The 25,457-nt window shown below is 42.6% G+C and overlaps 1 protein-coding gene across 1 annotated transcript in view; it reads right to left on the bottom strand.

Annotated features, from left to right (window-relative positions):
• Positions 1-25,457, bottom strand: part of col27a1a (collagen, type XXVII, alpha 1a) — a 292,078-nt gene that overhangs the window by 113,791 nt on the left and 152,830 nt on the right. Inside the window, exons 23-28 of the mRNA XM_029708455.1 lie at positions 17,366-17,419; positions 17,012-17,056; positions 16,843-16,896; positions 12,347-12,400; positions 6,002-6,055; positions 5,223-5,276 (exon numbers count right to left, since the gene is read on the bottom strand). Of these exons, the coding sequence (XP_029564315.1) occupies positions 5,223-5,276; positions 6,002-6,055; positions 12,347-12,400; positions 16,843-16,896; positions 17,012-17,056; positions 17,366-17,419 (315 nt within the window). The remainder of the gene's footprint in view (positions 1-5,222; positions 5,277-6,001; positions 6,056-12,346; positions 12,401-16,842; positions 16,897-17,011; positions 17,057-17,365; positions 17,420-25,457) is intronic.

Genomic DNA, 25,457 nt, shown 5'->3' with positions numbered 1-25,457 from the left:
TGGTGACTCACCATATTTCCATGATAAAACCACCAGAAAATGCCCTGCTCAGGTTCCATCGGGATCTGAGGTCAAGAAGACATGCCTGCCTACAGCTACTGCTCAGACTACATGTTCAGGCCCAGAACCTGTAGCCACAGACTCATTCACAGATATTTTGGCACAACTACACCAACATCTGTTCCGCTCCTGAGCTCCTATACTGTATGGTGCCAGAAGGGATGGCTGCCGTCCTACGGGCTCCTAACCATTACTAGCCGGCTACCACCTGGTTACTCAACCCTGCACCTTAGAGGCTGCTGCCCTATATACATTAACATGGAATCACTGGCACTTTAATAATGAAACACTAGTCACTTTAAAAATGTTTACATACTGCTTTACTCATCTCATATGCATATACTGTATTCTATTCTACTGTATTTTAGTCAATGCCACTACGCCATTGCTCATCCTAATATTTATTTTTCCTTAATTCCATTCTTTTAATTTTAGATTGGTGTATTGTTGTGAATAGTTAGATACTACTGCACTGTTGGAGCTAGAAACACAAGCATTTCGCTACACCCGCTAAATATGTGTATGTGACCAATAATATGGGAATTGATTTGTGCTATTTTGTGTGCTTTTTCGCATTGTTTGTAAGTTATTTTGTAAACAATGTTGATGATACCGTCTCTTATGACCGAAAAGAGATTCTGGATATCAGAACAGCGATTACTCACCTCGAACTGGACAAAGATTAATGCTGCTCCCAGAAAAGGCCCAAATCCCCATCATTCACATGAAAATATAAGGAAATACAGGGGGTGGCGATCAGGGTGCCTTGTGAGAATTTGTTGGCGAGTGGGTACCCGCCTCTACCATCCGTTCTATTGGCCAAAGTGCAATCTCTGGAGAATAAACTGGATGAGCTCCGTTCGAGACTATCCTACCAACGGGATATTAAAAACTGTTATGTTTCACTGAGTCGTGGCTGAATGACAACATTAAGATAATATAAAGTTGGCTGGGTTTTCCGTGAAATTGGCAGGACAGAACAGCTACGTCCAGTAAGACGAGGGGTGGGGGTGTGTGCCTATTTGTCAATAACAGCTGGTGCGCGATGTATAATATTAAGGTAGTCTTGAGGTATTGCTCACCTGAGGTAGAGTACCTCATGATAAGCTGTAGACCACACTATCTAGCAAGAGAGTTTGTCTATATTTTTCGTAGTCATCTATTTGCCACCACAGACCGACGCGGGCACTAAGACCGCACTCAACGAGCTGTATAAGGCCATAAGCAAACAAGAAAATGCTCATCCAGAAGCAGCGCTCTTAGTGGCCGGGGTTTTTAATCCGCTTTACCTCATTTCTACCAGCATGTGACACGTGCAAAAAAAAACTGTAGACCACCTTTACTCCGCACACAGAGACGCGTACAAAGCTCTCCCTCTACTTCCATTTGGAAAATCTGACCATAATTCTATCCTCCTGATTCCTGCTTACAAGCTAAAAATCAAAGCAGGAAGTACCAGTGACTTGCACAATATGGAAGTGTTCAGATGATGCAGATACTATGCTACAGCACTGTTTTGCTAGCACAGACTGGAATATGTTCCGGGATTCATCCAATGGCATTGAGGAGTATACCACCTCAGTTGCCGGCTTCATCAATAAGTGCATCAGCGACGTCGTCCCCACAGTGACCGTACATACATATCCCAACCAGAAGCCATGGATTACAGGCAACATCCGCACCAAGCTAAAAGCTGGAGCTGCCGCTTTCAAGGAGCGGGAAAGTAATCCGGACACTTAAGAAATCCCACTATGCCCTCAGACGAACCATCAAACGCAAAACATCAATACAGGACTAAGATTGAATTCTACTACACCGGCTCTGATGATCGTCGGATGTGGCAGGGCTTGCAAACTACTACGGACTACAAAGGGAAACCCAGCCGCGAGCTGCCTATACGGGCTAAAAGCCTTTTATGCTCGCTTCGAGGCAAGCAACACTGAAGCATGCACGAGAGCACCAGCTGTTCTGGACAACTCTTTGATGACGCTCTCCGTAGCCAATGTGAGCAAGACCTTTAAACAGGTCAACATTCACAAGGCAGCGGGGCCGGACGGACTACCAGGATGTGTACTCCGAGCATGAGCGGACCAGCTGACAAGTGTCCTTACTGATATTTTCATCCTCTCCTTGGCCAAGAAAGCAAAGGTAACCTACCTAAGTGACTACCGCCCCATAGCACTTGCGTCGGTAGCCTTGAAGTGCTTTTAAAGGCTGGTCATGGCTCACATTAACACCATCATCCCAGAAACCCTAGACCCACTCCAATTCACATACCGCCACAACAGATCCACAATCTCAGTTGCACTCCACACGGCCCTTTCCCACCTGGACAAAAGGAACACCTATGTGAGAATGCTGTTCATTGACTACAGCTCAGATCAATTCCAGAGTGCCCACAAAGCTCATCACTAAGCTAAGGACCCTGGGACTAAACACCTCCCTCTGCAACTGGATCCTGGACTTTCTGACGGGCCGCCCCCAGGTGGAAAGGATAGGCAACAACACATGCTAATCCTCAACACAGGGGCCCCTCATGGGTGTGTTCTAAGTCCCCTACTGTACTCTGTTCACCTACGACTGCGTGGCCAAGCACGACTCCAAAACCATCATTAAGTTTGCTGAAGACACAATGGCGGTAGGCCTGATCACCGACAATGATGAGACAGCCTACAAGTTCCTTGGTGTCCACATCACCAACAAACTATCATGGTTCAAACACACCAAGAAAGTCATGAAGAGGGCACGACAATGCCTTTTCCTTTCCCCCTCAGGAGACTGAAAAGATGTGGCATGTGTCCCCAGATCCTCAAAAAGTTCTACAGCTGCACCATCAAGAGCATCCTGACCAGTTGCATCACAGCCTGGTATGGCAACTGCTCGGCATCCGACTACAAGGCACTACAGAGTGTAGTGCGTACAGCCCAGTACACCATTGGGGACAAGCTTCCTGCCATCCACAACCTATATACCAGAGGAAGGCCCCATAAATTGTCACAGACTCACCAACAACTGCTTCAAGGTGTCAGAAATAGATAAGGGATTTCCAGGGGCACGAATGACCTAACACACGTTTCCCGGAGCTCCGCCAAAGTGGTGACAAACTTTAATTTAGAGCACAGTTTAATGTATTGTTTAATTTCTAAGTATTACTAATTACTAAGTATTGTTGACATACGTAGTATGTAGGCCGCAGCAATGCCTTGGTAAATCGTTCAGGAAAATCCAACTGGAGAGGCAGGCATATCTCTCTGCTCCTGCCACAGTTCAGTTGCCTTGGTCAGCAGAATAAGCAAAGCAAGGTTTTTCATATCTTTTCTTTTTATAACAGTGAAAAAAGGGATAAAGTCAATGTAAGCGTGACTTGACATAAGAAGCCCGCATTTAGCTAGGGAACTTTCATCAGCAAGCTAGCACAGACGCTAATTGAGCAAACGGTCATATTTCTGTTATTTAAAACCTCAGTCTAGTCTACAACTTGACTTCTATTGCTGAGCTTAATTTCCGAAACATAATCTGACTCTTCACTCTTCCACAAATCTCAGAAATGGTCGATAAGAGACACTCGCTCTAAAAGAGACCCTCCGAAAGGAGGCCCCGTTAAAGCCCCAGGCTTGCCTGGGCGAGCAGCCCCGCCCAGCATCTCGCCAATAAGGGAGGAGGACAGCGATGGCCAGGACGCTGCCCTTAGTTTGAGGAAGTTCACAGAAGCTTTGGATGGGCTCAAAAGAGACCTATACAATAAACTTGACACTCTCTCCACAACTCTCCGTTCAGAAATGTCCTTAATTAAGGAAGAACTGAAATCATCTGTAGCTGCACTACTGGCAACAGTGGCTACACAGGGCACTACCATTCTTGAACTAGAGTGCTCTGCTGTGTCTTACAGTGATGACATAACCACCCTTCAGGCCACAGTGAATACGCTCCCATCTGATGTTAAAGTGTTTAAAGAAAAATGTGAGGTCCTAGAAGGACGTCAATGCCGCCACAACATACGCCTGGTGGGCATTGCTTAACTATTTCAGGACATGTTATTTCAGGACATGCTTAACCTCAAAGAAAAACCCCTCTTAGACCGTGCCTGTAGGTCACTGCATTACTACCACGTCGGGGACCAGATCCTGCGCCGAGCTGGAGAAGCATCCCCCTTATTGTACAGAGGCAAGAGACTGTGAATTTTTCCAGACTTCACTGCCTCCATGGCCAATAAACGAGTGGCATTTGGTAACACAAAGCGGCTTCTGCACACCTGTCTGGAAGTCAAGTCTTCCCAGCTGAGCTCAGGATCACACTACCAGGCGTAGCTCTTCACAAGTTCAATGACTCGACCGCTGCAATTTACTTTATTAACAATAACTTGAAGGGAACTGCTCCCCCAGACTGACTGGAGCAACGAGATTAATATTAAGCCTATCTGCAGTGTTTGATAGGTCAGGCTCGACACATGTAGCATAGTACAGTGATCTTGTTTAAATTTTATATTTACACATCTTTGTTTGGCATTATATGTACTTTTTCATAATTATTGGCTGGAATAGTAAGCCGCTTCATATAATTTTTTGTTATTTTGTCATTGTTTTCTATGTAGGCTTGTGGAACATGTTCCCTTTGATTTTGTCGAGGCCATAAGCTGTCATGATGCCTATGTTATTTGATATAACACCCTGTTGTCACTTTACTTGGCACTATTGGTAAACTGTGCTTTCAATAATTTTGTATAATATATATATACACATATACACAATGTGTAAGCACACAGACATTAACTGCATTAACTAGCACAAATGCATACATGTACACAGGCTTGTGAATTGAGACGGACTGACTAGACAAACTGTTAGCATCTCCCCTACTCCAAAGGCTGAAGAGTTGCTATTATGTGGGTTATAATTAATGGAATTTTTTGTAGGGGTTGATATGACACATTTTTCATAAGGGAAATCAAGTCTGAAATTTCAAAGTGGAAAATACAAAATTCAGAAGAAGCTTTTTTAAACCTCAAATATACTACAAGTTTAAAATGTCCTTCATTGCAGGAAAATTCTCCTTCAACAGGATGATCAAATTAAGATCCTACATCAGTAGCTACTTCTCTACACAGTCACAAAAGGGCAAAAGTGTGAAACATACAGTAAGTGAGGAAATATTCCATCTCGTACCCGTCTGCCGTTGGGTCCTCTGGTACCAATTGGCCCACGAGATCCAGGGGGGCCCTGTTCAACAAAAGGAAGGGGGAGAGGGAGAGAAAGAGAGAGGTAGAGATAAAACAAAGGTTTAGAATAACCGCAAAGCCCCTTTTTGCCCACCCTGGGGGTGCAGTCTGACCTCAGGAACACACTCTGAGGTTTGTTGTTAGATGTCACTCAGCCCAATTAAAGAGCTGGCTCAGGAATCTTGCTCCTCTGAGGCCCTGTGTTTATGTTTGTTTTGGTGCCTCTGCGGCCCCCCGCCTCCTCTAGAGCTCTCCTCTGGACCCCTACACTGTGTGAGCCCGGCGAGGCGGCACAGGGCCGGGGCAAAACACATCACAGGGCCAGGGGGTACGTCTAATTGGTTGGAGGTGTTGGAGTATTGACTGACAGGAGGGTAATCCAGCAGCGGGAAGCCAGGTCCTATAAGCCTCAGAACCCTTCAACAACACAGGCTGTAGACTTGCTGTAGAGTTGCTGTAGCATGTTACAGTTCTTGCAATATAGTAGCTACTGTAGCAAACAGGGTCAAATGTCATTAAAGACATACGATAAAGTCATTCTATTCTATCATATTTGTGATCATAATGGATCAAACATAAATGTTTAACATTAGATCTCGTGACACAGCTCATCCCTGCAAACATTAGCCTAGAGCTAACATTATGTGAAGTAAGCTATGCTAAGACCATAGCTAATTCAATATATCGTGTGAGTGAGTGTGAGTGAATGAATGGATGGTGACTTACCGGTCTTCCAGGTTCACCAGATGGCCCACTTTCACCTAGTGTCCCTTGGTGACCCTGTTTAGAGAGCAACGACACACTGAGTGATTTAATAAACTAGTCAACGACATGACAGCACAGGACACTGCTGTTTAAGAACAATAGCAGACTGTATCACAGTAGTTACAGTTTAACATATCACCCATTCTTAATACGAGTTGTAACAACGGAACAAGCTATCAGAATAAGAGCAGAAAGTTAAACTTCCAATTGGAAGGACACAGGATTTACTGTGTACCTTATGATGTGTGTGTGTTTATTGTAATATAAGCATTCATAAACACAATTTACTGTGATCATTGCGGACGGCTCTGAAACTGAGGAAGCTTATGTTCTAATGTATTGTGAAGTACGGGCTTGTAAGTAAGCATTTCACAGTAAGGTCTACACCTGTTGTATTCAGCCAATGGTGTAAAGTACTTAATTAAAAATACTTTAAAGTACTACTTAAGTCGTTTTTTGGGGTATCCATACTTTACTATTTATATTTGACAACTTTTACTTTACTACATTCCTAAAGAAACTCCATACATTTTCCCTTACACCCAAAAGTACAAATTACATTTTGAATGCGTAGCAGGACAGAAAGTCCAATTCACGCACTTATTAAGAGAACATCCCTGGCATCTCTCCTACCTCTGATCTGACGGACTCACTAAACAAATGCTTTGTTTGTAAATGATGTCTGAGTGTTGGAGTATGCTCCTGGCTATCTGTAAATATAAAAACAAACAAGAAAATGGTGTCGTCTGGTTTGCTTAATATAAGGACTTTGACATTATTTATACTTTTACTTTTGATACTTAAGTATATTTCAAAAATTACATTTACTTTTGGTACTTAAGTATATTTAAAACCAAATACTTTTAGACTTTTACTCAAGTAGTATTTTACTGGATGACTTTCACTTTTTCTTGATTCATTTTCTATTAAGGTATCTTTACTTTTACTCAAGTATGACAATTGGGTACTTTTTCCACCACTGTACATGTGACAAATAAAAATGTATTTCATTTTGATTTGATTTAGTACCACAGAACTTTACAACATGACATTCCAGTGACTAATTCAGTTTCATATACAGTGGGAAGAAAAAGTATGTGAACCCTTTAGAAATACCTGGATTTCTGCATAAATTGGTCATAAAATTTGATCTGATCTTCATCTAAGTCACAACAATAGACAAACACTTAAACTAATAACACACAAACAATTATAATTTTTCATGTCTTTATTGAACACACTGAGTAAACATTCACAGTGCAGGTTGGAAAAAGTATGTGAACCCTTGGATTTAATAGCAGGTTGACCCTCCTTTGGCAGCAATAACCTCAACCAAATGTTTTCTGTAGTTGCAGATTAGACCTGCACAATGGTCAGGAGGAATTTTGGACCATTTCTCTTTACAAAACTGTTTCAGTTCAGCAATATTGTTGGGATGTCTGGTATGAACCGCTCTCGAGGTCATGCCACAGCATCTCAATCGGGTTGAGGTCAGGACTGACTGGGCCACTCCAGAAGGCACATTTTCTTCTGTTCAAGCCACTCTGTTGTTGATTTACTTCTGTCTTTTGGGTTGTTGTTCTATTCCAACTTCTGTTGAACTTCAATTGGTGAACAGATATCCTTACATTCTCCTGCAAAATGTCTTGATAAACTTGGGAATTAATTTCTCTGTCGATGAAAGCAAGCTGTCCAGGCACTGAGGCAGCAAACAGCCCCAAACCATGATGCTCCCTTCACCCTAGTTTACAGTTGGGATGAGGTTTTGATGTTGGTGTGCTGTGTCTTTTTTCTCCACACATAGTGTTGTGTGTTCCTTCCAAAAAAAACTCAGTTTTAGTTTCATCTGTCCACAGAATATTTTGCCAGTAGCGCTGCGGAACATCCAGGTGCACTTTTGTGAACTTCAGATGTGCAGCAATGTTTTTTTTCTTCCATGGTGTCCTCCCATGACCACCATTCTTGTTTAGTGTTTTACGTATTGTAGACTCATCAACAGAGATGTTAGTTCCAGAGATTTCTGTAAGTCTTTAGGTGACATTCTAGGATTCTTCTTAAACTCATTGAGCATTCTGCACTTGCAGTCATCTTTGCAGGACGGCCACTCCTAGGGAGAGTAGCAACAGTGTTGTAATTTCTCCATTTATAAACAATTTGTCTTACCATGGTTTGACTTTTAGAGATTCTTTTGTAACCCTTTCCAGCTTTATGCAAGGCAACAATTCTTAATTTGAAGTCTCTTTTGTTCGAGGCATGGTTAACATCAGGCAATGCTTCTCGTGAATAGTAAACTGAAATTTTGTGAGTGTTTTTTTATGGGGCAGGGCAGCTCTAACCAAAATCTCGTCTCATTGATTTGACTCCAGCTTAGTTTACTCCTGACTCCAATTAGCTTTTGGAGAAGTCAATGTCCTAGGGGTTCACATACTTTTTCCAACCTACACTGTGAATGTTTAAATTATGTATTCAATATAGACAAGACAATTACAATAATTTGTGTGTTATTAGTTTAAGCACACTGAGTTTGTCTATTGTTGTGACTTAGATGAAGATCAGATCAAATTTTATGTAAAATGTATGCAGAAATCCAGGTAACTCCAAAGGGTTCACATACATTTTCTTGCCACTGTACATTAAAACTCATGGCAAACTATTCCTCCCAGTTATTCTAGGAAGGGTGTTATAAGGTTTATTTACTGTGTCCCAAATGGCAACCTATATCATATGACCTTGCTCTGGTCAACAGTAGTGCATGAAGAGACTATGGTGCCAATTGGCAAGCAGTCATTGAGGGGAGGAAATGGATGGGGATTCACACAGTGAGAGTGAATATGAAAAGTAATGGTGGTGGCTGGCTACACGAGTCCCTAGTCACATTAATGTGATTAACGCACTGTGGGGAACATGTCTGTTGCATCAGGGGGAGACAGAGAGAGACAGAGAGAGAGACAGAAAATGTGCTGGTCAGGTTTTTCCTTTAATACTGCTATTTTATTCATTTTTTTCCCCCCCAGAGGCTTTAGTGCAGCTGACAGAGTCTCCTCATATTCATGCACGAGTCAAGCCCCAAAGGATTCCCTTTGCAATCAGCAGGTAACCAGGAAACTGTTTCAACATGATTGATGGCTGACTTCCATTCATATTATCCACTCAGACTGGTCATAGATATCATCCTATATTTACATTTTTATATTTTAGTCATTTAGCAGACGCTCTTATCCAGAGCGACTTACAGTAGTGAATGCATACATTTCATAATTTTTTCCCCCCCGTACTGGTCCCCCATGGGAATCGAACCCACAACCCTGGCGTTGCAAACACCATGCTCTACCATAAAGTCAGGCACCATTTAATTTCCCATAAACCATCATAACCTTGCAAGGACTCTTTCTTTAAGGACTGACGGGGATACAGTATGTAGGAAAGGACTTTAAACCATCTGCTGTCTTTCCTGTCTTGAAACTTTTCAAGCATGTCTGAAACAGGTATGGAAATTAAATAAAGTTGTAAAACGTGGAAGAAGACCAAACAAAAGGTTAAGTGTTTGAAGTGGTATTCACATTTTAGTCATTTAGCAGTCGCTCCTACACTACATGACCAAAAGTATATGGACAACTGCTCTTCGAACATCTCATTCCAAAATCATGGGCATGGAGTTGGTCCCCCCTTTGCTGCTATAACAGCCTCCACTCTTCTTAGAAGGCTTTCCACATTGCTGCCGGGACTTGCTTCCATTCAGAGCATTAGTGAGGTTGGGCACTGATGTTGGGCGATTAGGCCTGGCTCGCAGTCGGCGTTCTAATTCATCTCAAAGGTGTGCAATGGGGTTGAGGTCAGGGCACTGTGCAGGCCAGTCAAGTTCTTCCACACCGAACTCGACAAACCATTTCTGTATGGACCTCGGTTTGTGAACAGGGGCATTGTCATGCTGAAACAGGAAAGAGCCTTCCCCAAACTGTTGCCACAAAGTTGGAAGCACAGAATTGTCTTGTATGCTGTAGCATTAATGATTCCCTTCACTGGAACTAATGGGCCTAGCCCTAACCATGAAAAAACATTATTTCTCCTCCACTAAACTTAACAGTTGGCACTATGTATTCGGGCAGGTAGTGTTCTCCTGGCATATTCGTCCCTCAGACTGCCAGATGGTGAAGCGGGATTCATCACTCTGGAGCAGGTACTCCCAAACTGGGGTAAGAGTACCCCCAGGGGTATGCGCAATGCCGCCGGGGGTACGCCAAATAAAATGTGATTCACATTTAAAAACAGTACATTTCAATGTTCCAAAGGGGCTATACATTTGTGTGAGGTTTTTTTCTTTGCCTGAGTAGCCCCGTTTCCCTGCCAAAAATAAAATTAAACCATCTAGTGTTCAGTGAAATAACAACACAATGTCCAATACATGTAGCCTTGTCAAATAATTAGCATCCAATCACATTAACCGTTACTCTCTCGCGGGAAACCTTCACTCTTGCGCAGACATTTAGAAACGAAACATGACAATTTGAAAAATAAGCCCCGGGAGTTATTGAGCGAGAATAAAGACAACTTTCGAGTAGTAAGACGTATGAAAGCAACAGATACCATTAATAAGAAGGGGCTAGAAGCATCTTATAGGGTGAGCTACCATATTGCTGGGACAATTCTGGGGGAAAAGGCCAAAAAAACTATGCAGACGTTTTCATCAAACAACTGTTTCACGACGCATCAGTGACATGGCAGGAGATGTTTTGAAACAATTACTGCTTCATATACAAGCCAGTGCATTAAATGCATTACAGCTTGATGAGTCAACAGATGTGGCTGGCCTGGCACAACTCCTGGTATATGTCCGTTACATTTATGGGGGGTCAATTAAGGAAGACATCCTCTTCTGCAAACCACTGGAAACCAGGACAACATGAGAGGATATTTTTAAAGTACTGGACAGCTTTGTGACATCAAATGGAGTTTGGTGGTCAAGATGTGTTGGTATCTGTACTGATGGCGCAAAAGCCATGACAGGGAGACATAGTGGAGTGGTAACGCGCGTGCAAGCAGTTGCTCCCGACGCCACTTGGGTACACTGCAGCATCCACCGAGACGCTGTTGCTGCCAAGGGAATGATTGATAGCTTGAAAGATGTTGTGGACACTACAGTGAAAATGCTTCACTTTGTTAAAGCAAGGCCCCTGAACTCTCGTTTATTTTCTGCATTATGCAAGCATATGGGCAGCGGGACAAAATTGAGGCTATGATTAAGAAATTGGAGCTCTTTTTTGTCAGCATTAACAAGGACAACGCATAGGTCTTTCCATCACTGTATGATTTTTTGTGTACAAATGAATTCAAGCTTACGGACAATGTCAAATGTGATATAGCGAAGAACCTGAGTGAGCTGGGTTGTATTTCACAATATTTTACTGTAATTACAAGGGATTGGTTTGAGCAGGTTTGCTGCTAAATGTTTGCACATTACAGCATATTATGAATATTTTGTGTTTTAGGTCACTTACACTTCCAGATGCCTTAACAAAGGCTTCCAAAAAGGCAGCAAAAAAGGACATGGCAAAAATGCTCAACCATTTAAGCTTTAAGACTTGCTGCCAGTCAAATCTGTCCCCTATACATTTTAAATTGAACTGGGAATTATAACCACATAGGAGATACATCCGTACAGCATTCTCATTCACGGGGGCAACAAATATAGCCTCTTACAAGGCACGCCTCAAAATATGTTGCATCCACTAGTGGTCAAAAGGTTTTTAGCGCTCCAAAGATACGGTGTGATATTGGGTGGATTGAAATTACAGTATCATTGGAAATACAGCACTTTACTTCCCCACCCACAACATTTTCCCATAATGCACCATCATTTACAGTATGCCACTGTAAAACGTTTGAGCATTCTACTCTTTATAATACCCCAAATATCCCTATAAATTAGAGTTTTATGTTACAGTGTGTGGGTGTGTGTGTGTGTGTGTGTAACATGGCTGTTGGCTGCGGTTCAGACAGAAGTGTATACTCAACAGTATTCAGCTGCCTCAGCGACTCATGTGAGATCATCAATAATGGCAGTTCTGAACTGGCCAGGTTACATTGTCAGCTAGACATTTACACATCTTGTGTGTGTGCGTGAGAGAGTGCGTGCGTGTGCGTACCTACATGTATGGTCTCAATAGGACCATCTATTCCCATGGGAATTACATAAACAATCTTAGAGGACTGACTTTCAACTTCACTTTTATGAGGGCCCCACCCCTCGTAAAAGTGCACTCTCAAAATGATCTGGCTCCTCACAAGCATCATATATCTCTATCTTACCACTGATCCCTTTTCTCCAGGAGGTCCCGGCAGGCCCATCTCCCCTCGATCCCCCTAGAAAACACCCACAATCATACACTGTAAACACATTTTTTACATTTACGTCATTTAGCAGACGCTCTCATCCAGAGCAACTTACAGTAGTGAGTACATACATTTCATTTCATGCATTTTTTATATATACACTGCTCAAAAAAATAAAGGGAACACTTAAACAACACATCCTAGATCTGAATGAAAGAAATAATCTTATTAAATACTTTTTTCTTTACATACTTGAATGTGCTGACAACAAAATCACACAAAAATAATCAATGGAAATCCAATTTATCAACCCATGGAGGTCTGGATTTGGAGTCACACTCAAAATTAAAGTGGAAAACCACACTACAGGCTGATCCAACTTTGATGTAATGTCCTTAAAACAAGTCAAAATGAGGCTCAGTAGTGTGTGTGGCCTCCACGTGCCTGTATGACCTCCCTACAATGCCTGGGCACGCTCCTGATGAGGTGGCGGATGGTCTCCTGAGGGATCTCCTCCCAGACCTGGACTAAAGCATCCGCCAACTCCTGGACAGTCTGTGGTGCAACGTGGCGTTGGTGGATGGAGTGAGACATGATGTCCCAGATGTGCTCAATTGGATTCAGGTCTGGGGAACGGGCGGGCCAGTCCATAGCATCAATGCCTTCCTCTTGCAGGAACTGCTGACACACTCCAGCAACATGAGGTCTAGCATTGTTTTCCATTAGGAGGAACCCAGGGCCAACCGCACCAGCATATGGTCTCACAAGGGGTCTGAGGATCTCATCTCGGTACCTAATGGCAGTCAGGCTACCTCTGGCGAGCACATGGAGGGCTGTGCGCCCCCCCAAAGAAATGCCACCCCACACCATGACTGACCCACCGCCAAACCGGTCATGCTGGAGGATGTTGCAGGCAGCAGAACGTTCTCCACGGCGTCTCCAGACTCTGTCACGTCTGTCACGGGCTTAGTGTGAACCTCCTTTCATCTGTGAAGAGCACAGGGCGTCAGTGGCAAATTTGCCAATCTTGGTGTTCTCTGGCAAATGCCAAACGTCCTGCACGGTGTTGGGCTGTAAGCACAACCCCCACCTGTGGACGTCGGGCCCTCATACGACCCTCATAGAGTCTGTTTCTAACCGTTTGAGCAGACACATGCACATTTGTGGCCTGCTGGAGGTCATTTTGCAGGGCTCTGGCAGTGCTCCTCCTGCTCCTCCTTGCACAAAGGCGGAGGTAGCGGTCCTGCTGCTGGGTTGTTGCCCTCCTATGGCCTCCTCCACGTCTCCTGATGTACTGGCCTGTCTCCTGGTAGCGCCTCCATGCTCTGGACACTACGCTGACAGGCACAGCAAACCTTCTTGCCTCAGCTCGCATTGATGTGCCATCCTGGATGAGCTGCACTACCTGAGCCACTTGTGTGGGTTGTAGACTCTGTCTCATGCTACCACTAGAGTGAAAGCACCGCCAGCATTCAAAAGTGACCAAAACATCAGCCAGGAAGCGAGAAGTGGTCTCCACCTGCAGAACCACTCCTTTATTGGGGGTGTCTTGCTTATTGCCTATAATTTCCACCTGTTGTCTATTCCATTTGCACAACAGCATGTGAAATGTATTGTCAATTAGTGTTGCTTCCTAAGTGGACAGTTTGATTTTACAGAAGTGTGATTGACTTGGAGTTACATTGTGTTGTTTAAGTGTTCCCTTTATTTTTTGGAGCAGTATATATATATATATTTTTGTACTGGCCCCCCGTGGGAATCGAACCCACAACCCAGGCGTTGCACACACCATGCTGGCGTTGCAAACACCATGCTCTGCCAACTGAGCCACAGGAACACGCCAACTTAACCATTGTTTAATCAGCTTTATTCTCTTAGTTGTGTGGACTTCAGAAGGACAAGAAATTGAGCTAAGGACTGAAAGTTTGAATTTGAACAAGCTTGTTGAGTAAAATTACAAATGTATGTTTTCTCAAAACCACTCCCATCATCATATTTCCCAGCATGTTCTATTGTAGGTTTCAATACCTGTGTTTTTGCATGTACCGTACATTGATTGGTTGATTAATCATATGCTACACAACATACACTGAACAAAAATATAAACGCAACATGTAAAGCGTTGGTCCCATGTTTCATGAGCTGAAATAAAAGATCCAAGAAATGTTCCATATGCACAAAAAGCGTATCTCTCTAGTTTTTGTTTACATCCCTGTTAGTGACCATTTCTCCTTTGCCAAGATAATCCAAGATAATGGCATATCAAGAAGCTGATTAAACAGCATGATCATTACACAGGTGCACATTGTGCTGTGGACAATAAAAGGCCACTCTAAAATGTGCAGTTTTGTCACACAACACAATGACACAGATGTCTCAACTTTTGAGGGAGTGTGCAATTGGCATGCTGACTGCAGGAATGTTCACCAGAGCTGTTGTCAGATAATTTAATGTTGATTTCTCTACCTTAAGCCGCCTCCAACGCCATTTTAGAGAATTCGTTGTGACCAGAGTGCCCCATGGTGGCGGTGGGGTTATGGTATGGGCATGTATAAGCTACGGACAATGAATAAATAGGATTTTATCGATGGCAAGTTGAGATCCTGAGGCACATTGCCGTGACATTCATCAACTCATGTTTCAACTCATGCACTGCCCAATGTCACAAAGATCTGTACACAATTCTTGAAAGCTGAATATGTCCCAGTTCTTCCATGGCTTGCATACTCACCAGATATGATACCCAATGAGGATGTTTGGGATGCTCTGGATTGATGAGTAGGACAGCGTATTCCAGTTCCCGCTAATATCCAGCAACTTTGCACAGCCATTGAAGAGGAGTGGGACAACATTCCACAGGCCACAATCAACAGCCTGATCAATTCTATGTGAAGGAGATGTGTCGCACTGCATGAGGCAAATGGTGGTCCCAACAGATATTGACTGGTTTTCTGATCCATGCCCCTACCTTTTTTAAGGTACTGTATCTGTGACCAACATATGCATATCTGTATTCCTAGTCATGTGAAATCCATAGATTAGGTCCTAATGAATTGATTTCAGTTGACTGATTTCCTTATATGAACTGTAACTCAGTAAAATCTTTGAAATTGCTTGCATGTTGAGTCTATATTTTTGTGCAGTATAAATAAAAAATCTAAACTAATCCAACCTGTTAGTAGTTTGACTTTTTGCACCCGTTACTGAGATGAATGTTCCAGTTTATATGATTTAGGTAGTCTCAAATAGGAATTACACATAACTTTGCAAGCCAGCATTGAGGTTTGAATCAACAAGGCATAGTGATGGGGCAACGAAGCTTTAACATTTCGAGCCAATTGTGTCAAAAACAGGTTCATTACTCAAGGCTTTTATCAACACACTAGTGGCACCTGTTAGTCAAAAGAATTTAGAACAGCCAAATTATTATAGATGATGTCACACACGCAGGATAGCCTTTTTGTCTTCTACTGAAACCACACCAATCAGGTGGTTGTTCTACAAAACTAAGCTTCGTGAATCGATCACATGCTTCTGATAAAATGATACAAGCGTCAGCACACTGCTTCAAAGTAAAATGCTTAGCAGTTTCGATGCATAACTTGGAGCTCCTGTATCAAACGTAACATCACTAGTAAGGCAACCAGCTGCAATAGGATTGTGTGTTTGTTTAATACAATGGCGTTGAGGTTGATTCAACATACAATTGTAGGGCAACCAGCTGCAATAGGATTGTGAGTTTGCTCAGCAAATTGGAATCAATGTTTAATCAACGTACAACTGTAAGGCAATCAGCTGCAATAGACCGGTTGGTTGTTTAACAACAAAACTGACGCATGCACAACTATGGGACAAAACAGAAGGGTTGACTTAGATTGTTGGCAAAATGTTAACTATATTTTGTCTCCAAAGGTTTATTGAAAACATAAATACATTTGCACAATTAGCACAGTTGTTGGTTTGCTAGTTAGCAAATATTAGCCATATTAGCATAGACATGACATCAGTCAAAACACCTCAAAACAAGAGATGGTTCAAGAACAATATAAAACTAGCAGAAACGAGCCACTTACGATTCCCCACATGACAGCTTCTTGTCATTGTTGCTAGCTATAAGACCGTTCAGAATCATTACATAACACGCCTTCTGGCCATGTCGATAACCACGCATCGTTTTCATGTTGTCAGTCAAGCCTTCTATAGGATTGTGAGTTTGCTCAACATTTGATCAACAAAGTTCAGCAAACTCACAATCCTATTGAAGCCGTTTGCCTTACAATTGTAAGTTGAATCCACATCTTTTTTTGATTTTCTGTTTATAGGGCACACACATACAGGACAAGATAAGGGTCAGATATTGGAACTCAGACACTCAAATACACCATGGTGATCACACACATACACCCCTATGCAGGCAGGCACACACATGTACACCCAAAATAAACACCCAATAACAGATGGGAGAGTCTTACCTTCTCCCCTGCCAATCCAGTCTCTCCAACAGGCCCAATAAAGCCAACCAGGCCCTGTGAAACAACACAAAAAGAGCCAGAAAGGGAGTTTATATTAACATTAGTATTATTGTGTTAATAATAAAACAACCAAGTGGCCATAACACTAGGTGTTTGCGAAAACTCTTACCCTTTCACCAATGCCTCCAACCTTCCCGGTGATACCAAGCTCTCCCTAAGAGAACAAATAGCATATTACTTATTATATACTGTACCTACAAGGAAGAATACCCAAAATCGATAGCAAGCACGCTGAACAGTATAATGTATTTCATATTCCATATAGCATATTGAATGTAATAATTACTGGAACAAGATATAAAAGGCAACATTTTACTCTTCTAAATTTGTATCAGCATGAATAATCGGCAACTTCTCATAGACATAGTTTCTGCTCACTGCGTGTGTGCGATTAGAAGAGTAAAATGTCAGCGTCAATGTATGAAAAGGTCAAGGATGTGAGGTAATTCACAGCTGTCCTCACCTTCACTCCATCCGTTCCGATCTTCCCAGGGAAGCCCTTCATGCCGACTCTACCCTGAACAAAACACATAGCCCACCGTTGACCCTCATTGCACTAATGTACCAGTCATCTACTGTATGACAACAAAGAATACCACTCAATGTGCAGAGCCTGTGGTCTAGTGGTAACACTCCCAGCAGGTCACATACAGTGTATTTGGAAAGTATTCAGACCCCTTGACTTTTCCACAATTTGTTATGTTACAGCTTCATTCTAAAATTGATAAAATTATATTTTTTCCTCGTCAATCTACAAACAATATCCCATAATGACAAAGCGAAAACAGGTTTTTAGAAATGTTTGCTAATGTATTACAAATAAAAAACAGAAATAACTTATTGACATAAGTATTCAGACCCACTGCTATGAGACTTGAAATTGAGCTCAGGTGCATCCTGTTTCCATTGATCATCCTTGAAATGTTTCTAAAACTTGATTGGAGTCCACCTGTGGTACATTCAATTGAATTGACATGATTTGGAAAGGCATACAGTGGTTACTCCACTAAAAGTTTTGCGATCATGCTGCAGTACTCAGAGGTAATTTGTGGTTTAGTACGATACCCTGCGTCACCACTTCATTGCTTCAGACCAGCACAAGGGGGAGTTAGAGCACTGATTATGCTTTCGGGTCCTACTGTGTCTAACAGACAATTAATTGGCGACAAACCTAAATAGAAACTGATAATTGTGCACGACTTCAGTATTACTTACTAAAACTGTTGTTACGCTTGCTCTTACTGTAGTTGTGTAGCCCACTCCCGACCAGTCACGTTGTACAGTGCCCGAGTGGTGCAACGGTCTAAGACACTGCATAGTAGTGCAAGCTGTGTTGCTACAAATGCTGGTTTGATACCTTTGCTGGCCTCAACTGGGAGACCCATGAGATGACTGTAGGTTTTTGGTTTCTTTCCCTCTAAAAACAGAAATAAATAATTCAAAATTGCAAACTGGCTTTATTTACAAATTAGTAACAATGTCTCACCCCATGTTCAAGAATGGCCTTTCTCTCGCTCATTTTACGTTATTTGAAAAATACATCTCCAAAATATATTTTTTTTAACAAAGCGATTATTATTATTATTAATTTAGAATTATATAAAAGCCCGTTGGATATTCTCACAGATATATTATTAACCCTGTTATTAGCAGGATATTTTGGTCATATTGGTCATGGCTCCCGAGTGGCGCACAATGAGATTGCCTTGCAGTTCTCCAGCTGTATCCACTGAGATAGCACAATGGGATTGCCTTGCAGTTCTCCAGCTGTATCCACTGAAAGCGCGCGAGGTTCAAGGCACGAGGGCAGGGGGCATGGGATGGGCTGCAGAGCCGTGCACAGACGAACCTAGTCCATGGGGAAGATGGACCTAGCCCATGGGGAAGGAAGGAGGAGGAAGGCAGAGGGGGGGGTGGACCCCTACCCCACCACACTGGGTAGCACAGAGCAACACTAAGGGGCATTGCATTAATAATGGAGCTGACTAGGGAAACGTTCCCGCTGTTCTTAGTGCCAGTCTGCACGTGCAAACTAAAACAAAGTAAACTAATAATGGTAACTTTATGCTTTCGTTAATACAATAATGATACAAATACTCTTTCAAAATGCCAATGTTTATTTAATTATGGATCCATAACGAATTACTAGTTGCTTACAGGAAAATACTCTTTCAAAACACACACAGTCATGTTGTACAGCACCATTATGGCTACCAGCCGGTAGCTGGACAATAGACTTGCCTAGAAGGAGGGTAGGGGGAGAATTATATCGTCAAATGTATTTCTTATTTAGGTTGGCTGTATCACAACCGGCCATGATTGGTTGCAATTTCAGTTTAATCCACCAAAGAAAAACAAATAATAGAACAAAAAGTATTATTATTATTATTATTATTATGTATCACATCTGACCGTGATTGGGAGTCCCATAGGGCGGCGCACAATTGGCCCAGCGTTTCTCTCCCTCTTAAAAACAGAAATAAATGTTTTGGCCTTTACAAATATTATTTTGGCCTTTATTCAGATTACAATTGCTCACTTTCGTTTTTTTGTGAAAACGAAATAACCTCCAAAATATCGTTATATATTAACAAGTTGATGGCACAGTCATATAGCCCGGCACCTACATAAAGCTGAGTGACTCACTCATTCATGGCTTTGGATCAAAATAAACAAGTACCAACATTATTTTTGATAGTCTTTAATAAAGAAATGTTTTGGTTATCCTGACATGGACACCATGTACAGTATTATAATAGCCCATTACTCTGTATTTTGATACTTTGTGGATGGGGCCTCCTCAGTGGTGCAGCTGTCTATGTCACTGCATCGCAATGAAAAATGCGCTGCTACAGATACCCGTGCCGGCAGCCACCGGGAGACCCATGAGGCGTCTTTTAGTTTTAATTTAGAATCCTCCAATCCTCTATATGTAATTATTGGTGGAGAGTCATGTCATATTTTTCGATATACTGTAGGCCTACCGTAGGTGACATGAGTCTCACTATACAATTAGGGTGTAGAAATTAAGCAAATTAATTAAGCAACATTTCTTAAAATCAGTCCCATATACTATGTTCTTACAAAAAGGTTTTCAATTCTCTAGTACAGCCACTATTGAAGCATATCAAATGCTTCTCAAAGATGCCCTCTGGTGGTCAAACTAGCACTAACTAGCATTAATGGTACCAGTGGCTGGCACTTAAATAACATGCCATAGAATTCTGCAGTACCACGCAAGCTGTGCTGCAATACACTGCAACTTTTAAAGGACGAACCACTGCACCGCTCTATATAAGGTTCCACAGTTGACAGTGCATGTCAGAGCAAAAACAAGCCATGAGGTCGAAGAAATTGTCTGTAGAGCTCCAAGGCCTACTATAGAAATATCTTAGCACAAAGGATCTATGTAGGAACTGATTCAAGACATGATCAGTCTATGTGCTTCCATAGCAGCAGTCAGTCTGCTGGTCTTGCTCTCATTGTGGGACTAGCTGCACTGGTTGAAATGTTAATGACAGATTCTACAAGTGTTCAGTAACCGTAAGTGATGTTCAGCAATTTGTGTCATTTGGGAGAGTAATTCACAGGGTTTAGGAACAGTGTAAGTGTTTTTTACAGCAGTAACTCAGGGTCAGAAAAGTTGGTGTCCAAGTACTCTAAAAGACCCTCAATGGCATTAAATTACTTAAAAATCCTTAAATAATTTAATGCCATTGAGGGTCTTTAGACACCTTTCATGAGTCTTTCGCAAGTCAAACTGATTCACTTGCAGAGCGTAAAAGCAGATTCCATTGTAACATGAGAATTTGTATGGCTTGGTAAAATATTTATATAAACATTGTCATGACTGTCCTGTGAGGATCGCAATAGGTCGGATCAGCTTAGCAATGGTTGACAATAACTAGACCTTCTCTCACCCAAAGAAGAGGGGAGGAGGGAACTGGCCCTGATTGACAGTTCACAACCTGTTGTAAATTACATGAGACAGGGGATCTTTCTCCCCCTCAAGTAAAGTCCACCAAGGAATGTTCTTTATTATTAACAGACGTTTCCCCACCTAAACTCTAACCCATTTAAAAAGCGAATACTGGGGGAATGGTCGGAGATGATCTATAGAAAACTAATGTCACATTGGTTTTTATTTTGTGTTGTCACTAAAAAGGTTATGGAGGAAATACTCTAACTTGAAAAGTATTTACACTACAGGTATGAAGTCTCCATACTTTACGTTGATAGGAATGTGATTTTAGGAGGTATAAAATAATCTATCTTCTATAAACTGTGCATACAGTGGTTCTTCCTTTAAAAGTTTTGAGCTTATGTGTCACAAGTGTCGAAAGGATCAGACCAAGGCGCAGCGTGAATAGTGCTCATTCTTGATACTTTAATGAGAAACACTTTACAAAATAACAAACAGACCAACAGTTCCGTCAGGTACAATAACTAAACGGAAAATAACCACCCACAAAACCCAAAGGAAAACAGGCTGCCTAAGTATGGCTTCCAATCAGAGACAACGAAAGACACCTGCCTCTGAAACCATACTCGGCCAAACATGGAAAACGAAGCATAGAAAATGAAAACTAGAACAAATTCCCCTTGAACCCAAAAACCCCAAAACAACCCCCCTGCCACGCCCTGACCATTATACTATGGCAAAATACCCTTTTTACTGGTCAGGACGTGACATTATGCCGTGACCGCTTGTGGTAGATCGTGGCAGATTGTGGTGAATTGCGTCATTCTGGCAACAATGGCTGACGAATAACGTGCCATAGAATTCTGCGGCACCCTGCAAGCTGTGCTGCAGTACGCCACAACTTTTAAAGGAAGAACCAGTGTAGTTAGTAGCCACGAGAGAGCATGTCAGACTGATGGAACTGGCCCCTTTTGACCAGAGTGCATAAAGGCTTGGAAGAGAAATCATCCTTCAGACCAGGAAACAGGAGGCGGGAGCTACACGTTTGAAATGGTTGGAACCTCAACACGAGGTGAAGAAATAAACTCACCTTCCTTTATACCAGAAAGACGTCGAGGTGCAGCTAATGTCCAAAGTGGTCCGAATCCTGAATACCGACACGAGGGGGAAAACAAACTCCTCTAAGACAATCACTGGTTCAGCTAATCTAAGTGAGACTATCCTACTACGCTCATCACCAATAGGAACCGTCGACACGGCTGGACAGCTTTCTTCCAGAGTGAACAACAGTAGACAGTCAGAGCCAAACAAGTTTGCCTCTGAAAGGCCAACACACTTCCTCAGGAGGGCTGGTTCCTAAAGAGATAAACGGCAAACAAAGGCATTCACATGTAAATGCATTCATGATTTTTGATTCCAAACGGACGGCGGTTTGTGTGCAAACTATATGATTACTGTGAGAATAATTCTGAAACGTATTGACGATAAGTGTCCCTTTTCCTCTCTCCCTCTCTTCCCCACCCCTCTTCATTTTCTGAGTAACAAGCTGCAATATTTAAACAGTCCGCTAGAGACTGTTTTCTCATGTATTAAGTGTGTATGTTATCCTGTTTTCTCATTTAGTTTGCTAGTAAATAAATAAACAACGATGCCGTAGAAGGGGCAGACGGAGCGGTCTTCTGGTCAGGCTCCGTAGACGGGCACATCGCACACCATTCCCGAGCATACTACTCACCAATGTCCAGTCTCTTGACAACAAGGTAGACGAAATCCATGCAAGGGTAGCCTTCCAGAGAGACATCAGAGACTAACGTTTTTTGTTTCACAGAAACATGGCTCACTCGAGACACGCTATCGGAGTCGGTACAGCCAGCTGGTTTCTTCACGCATCACGCCGACAGAAACAAGCATCTCTCTGGTAAGAAGAAGGGCGGGGGTGTATGCCTTATTATTAACGAGACGTGGTGTGATCATAACAACATACAGGAACTCATGTCCTTCTGTTCACCTGACTTAGAATTCCTCACAATCAAATGCCAACCGCATTATCTACCTAGAGAATTCTCTTTGATTATAATCACAGCCGCATATATCCCCCCAAGCAGACACATCGATGGCCCTGAACGAACTTCATTTGACTCTATGTAAACTGGAAACCACATATCCTGAGGCTGCATTTATTGTAGCTGGGGATTTTAACAAGGCTAATCTGAAAACAAGGCTCCCTAAATTCAATGAGCATATAGATTGTGCAACCAGGGCTGGCAAAACCCTAGATCATTGTTATTCTAACTTCTGCGACGCATATAAGGCCCTCCCCCGCCCTGCTTCAGAAAAGCTGACCACGACTCCATTTTGTTGCTTCCAGCCTATAGACAGAAACTAAAACAGGAAGCTCCCACGCTCAGGTCTGTTCAACGCTGGTCCGACCAATCGGATTCCATGCTTCAAGATTGCTTCGATCATGTGGACTGGGATATGTTCCGCATTGCGGCAAACAACATTGATGAATACGCTGATTCGGTGAGCGGGTTTATTAGCAATTGCATCGGCGATGTCGTTCCCACAACATCTATTAAATCATTCCCAAACCAGAAACCATGGATTGATGGCAGCATTCACACAAGACTGAAAGCGCGAACCACTGCTTTTAATCAGGGCAAGGTGACTGGAAACATGACCGAATACAAACAGTGTAGCTATTCCCTCCGCAAGGCAATCAAACAAGCTAAGCGTCAGTATAGAGACAAAGTAGTGTCACAATTCAACGGCTCAGATACGAGAGGTATGTGGGAGGGTCTACAGTCATTCACGGACTATAAAAGGAAAACCAGCCCCGTCGCTGACCAGGATGTCTTGCTCCCAGACAGACTAAACAACTTCTTTGCTCGCTTTGAGGAAAATACAGCGCCACTGACACGGCCCGCTACCAAAACCTGCGGGCTCTCCTTCACTGCAGCCGACGTGAGCAAAACATTTAAACGTGTCAACCCTCGCAAGGCTGCAGGCCCAGACGGCATCCCCAGCCGCGTCCTCAGAGCATGAGCAGACCAGCTAGCTGGTGTGTTTACGGACATTTTCAATCAATCCTTATCCCAGTCTGCTGTCCCCACATGCTTCAAGAGGGCCACCATTGTTCCTGTTCCCAAGAAAGCTAAGATAACTGAGCTAAATGACTACCGCCCCATAGCACTCACTTCCGTCATCATGAAGTGCATTGAGAGACTAGTCAAGGACCATATCACCTCCACCCTAAATTTGGCTTGTCACCAAAAACACACACATTTTTACAGATGCACAATCGAGAGCATCCTGTCGGGCTGTATCACCGCCTGGTACTGCAACTGCTCCGCCCATAACTGTAAGGCTATCCAGAGGGTAGTGAGGTCTGCACAACGCATCACCGGGGTCAAACTACCTGCCCTCCAGGACACCTACACCACCCGATGTCACAGGAAGGCCAAAAAGATCATCAAGGACAACAACCACCCGAGCCACTGCCTGTTCACCCCGCTATCATCCAGAAGGCGAAGTCAGTACAGGTGCATCAAAGCAGGGACCGAGAGACAGAAGCTGTTTTTCAATCTCAAGGCCATCAGACTGTTGAACAGCCATCACTAACATTGAGAGTCTGCTGCCAACATACTGACTCAACTCCAGCCACTTTAATAATGGAAAAATTGATGTAATAAATGTATCACTAGCCACTTTAAACAATGCCACTTCATATAATGTTTACATACCCTACATTACGCATCTCATATGTATATACTGTACTCTATACCACCTACTGCATCTTGCCATCTTGATGTAATGTATCACTAGCCACTTTAAACAATGCCACTTTTATATGTTTACATACCCTACATTACTCATTTCATATGTATATACTGTACTCTACACCATCCACTGCATCTTGCCTATGCCGTTCTACACCATCACTCATTCATATATTTTTTTATGTACATATTCTTATTCATTCCTTTACACTTGTGTGTGTATATAAGGTAATTGTTGTGAAATTGTTAGGTTAGATTACTCGTTGGATATTACTGCATTGTCGGAACTAGAAGCACAAGCATTTCGCTACACTCGCATTAACATCTGCTCACCATGTGTATGTGACAAATAACATTTTATTTGATTTGAAGATGCTGGAGGAAACAGGTACAAAAGTATGTACATCCACAATAAAACGAGTCCTATATCGACATAACCTGAAAGGCCGCTCTGCAAGGAAGAAGCCACTGCTCCAAAACCGCCATAAAAAAGCCAGACTATGGATTGCAACTGCACATTGGGACAAAGATCGTACTTTTTGGAGAAATGTCCTCTGGTCTGATGAAACAAAAATAGAACTGTTTGGCCATATTGAACATTGTTATGTTTGGAGGAAAAAGGGGTAGGCTTGCAAGCCAAAGAACACCATCCCAACCGTGAACCACGGGGGTGGCAGCATCATGTTGTGGGGGTGCTTTGCTGCAGGAGGGACTGGTGCACTTCACAAAATAGATGGCATCATGAGAAAGGAAAATGATGTGGATATATTGAAGCAACATCTCAAGACATCAGTCAGGAAGTTAAAGCTTGGTCGCAAATGGGTCTTCCAAATGGAGAATGACCCCAAGCATAC

The sequence above is a fragment of the Salmo trutta genome, chromosome 23 (assembly GCF_901001165.1).
Source record: "Salmo trutta chromosome 23, fSalTru1.1, whole genome shotgun sequence".
Classification (NCBI taxonomy): Eukaryota; Metazoa; Chordata; class Actinopteri; order Salmoniformes; family Salmonidae; genus Salmo; species Salmo trutta.
Note: the sequence above shows the minus strand (reverse complement) of the source record. Positions and strands in the feature narration are given on the sequence as shown.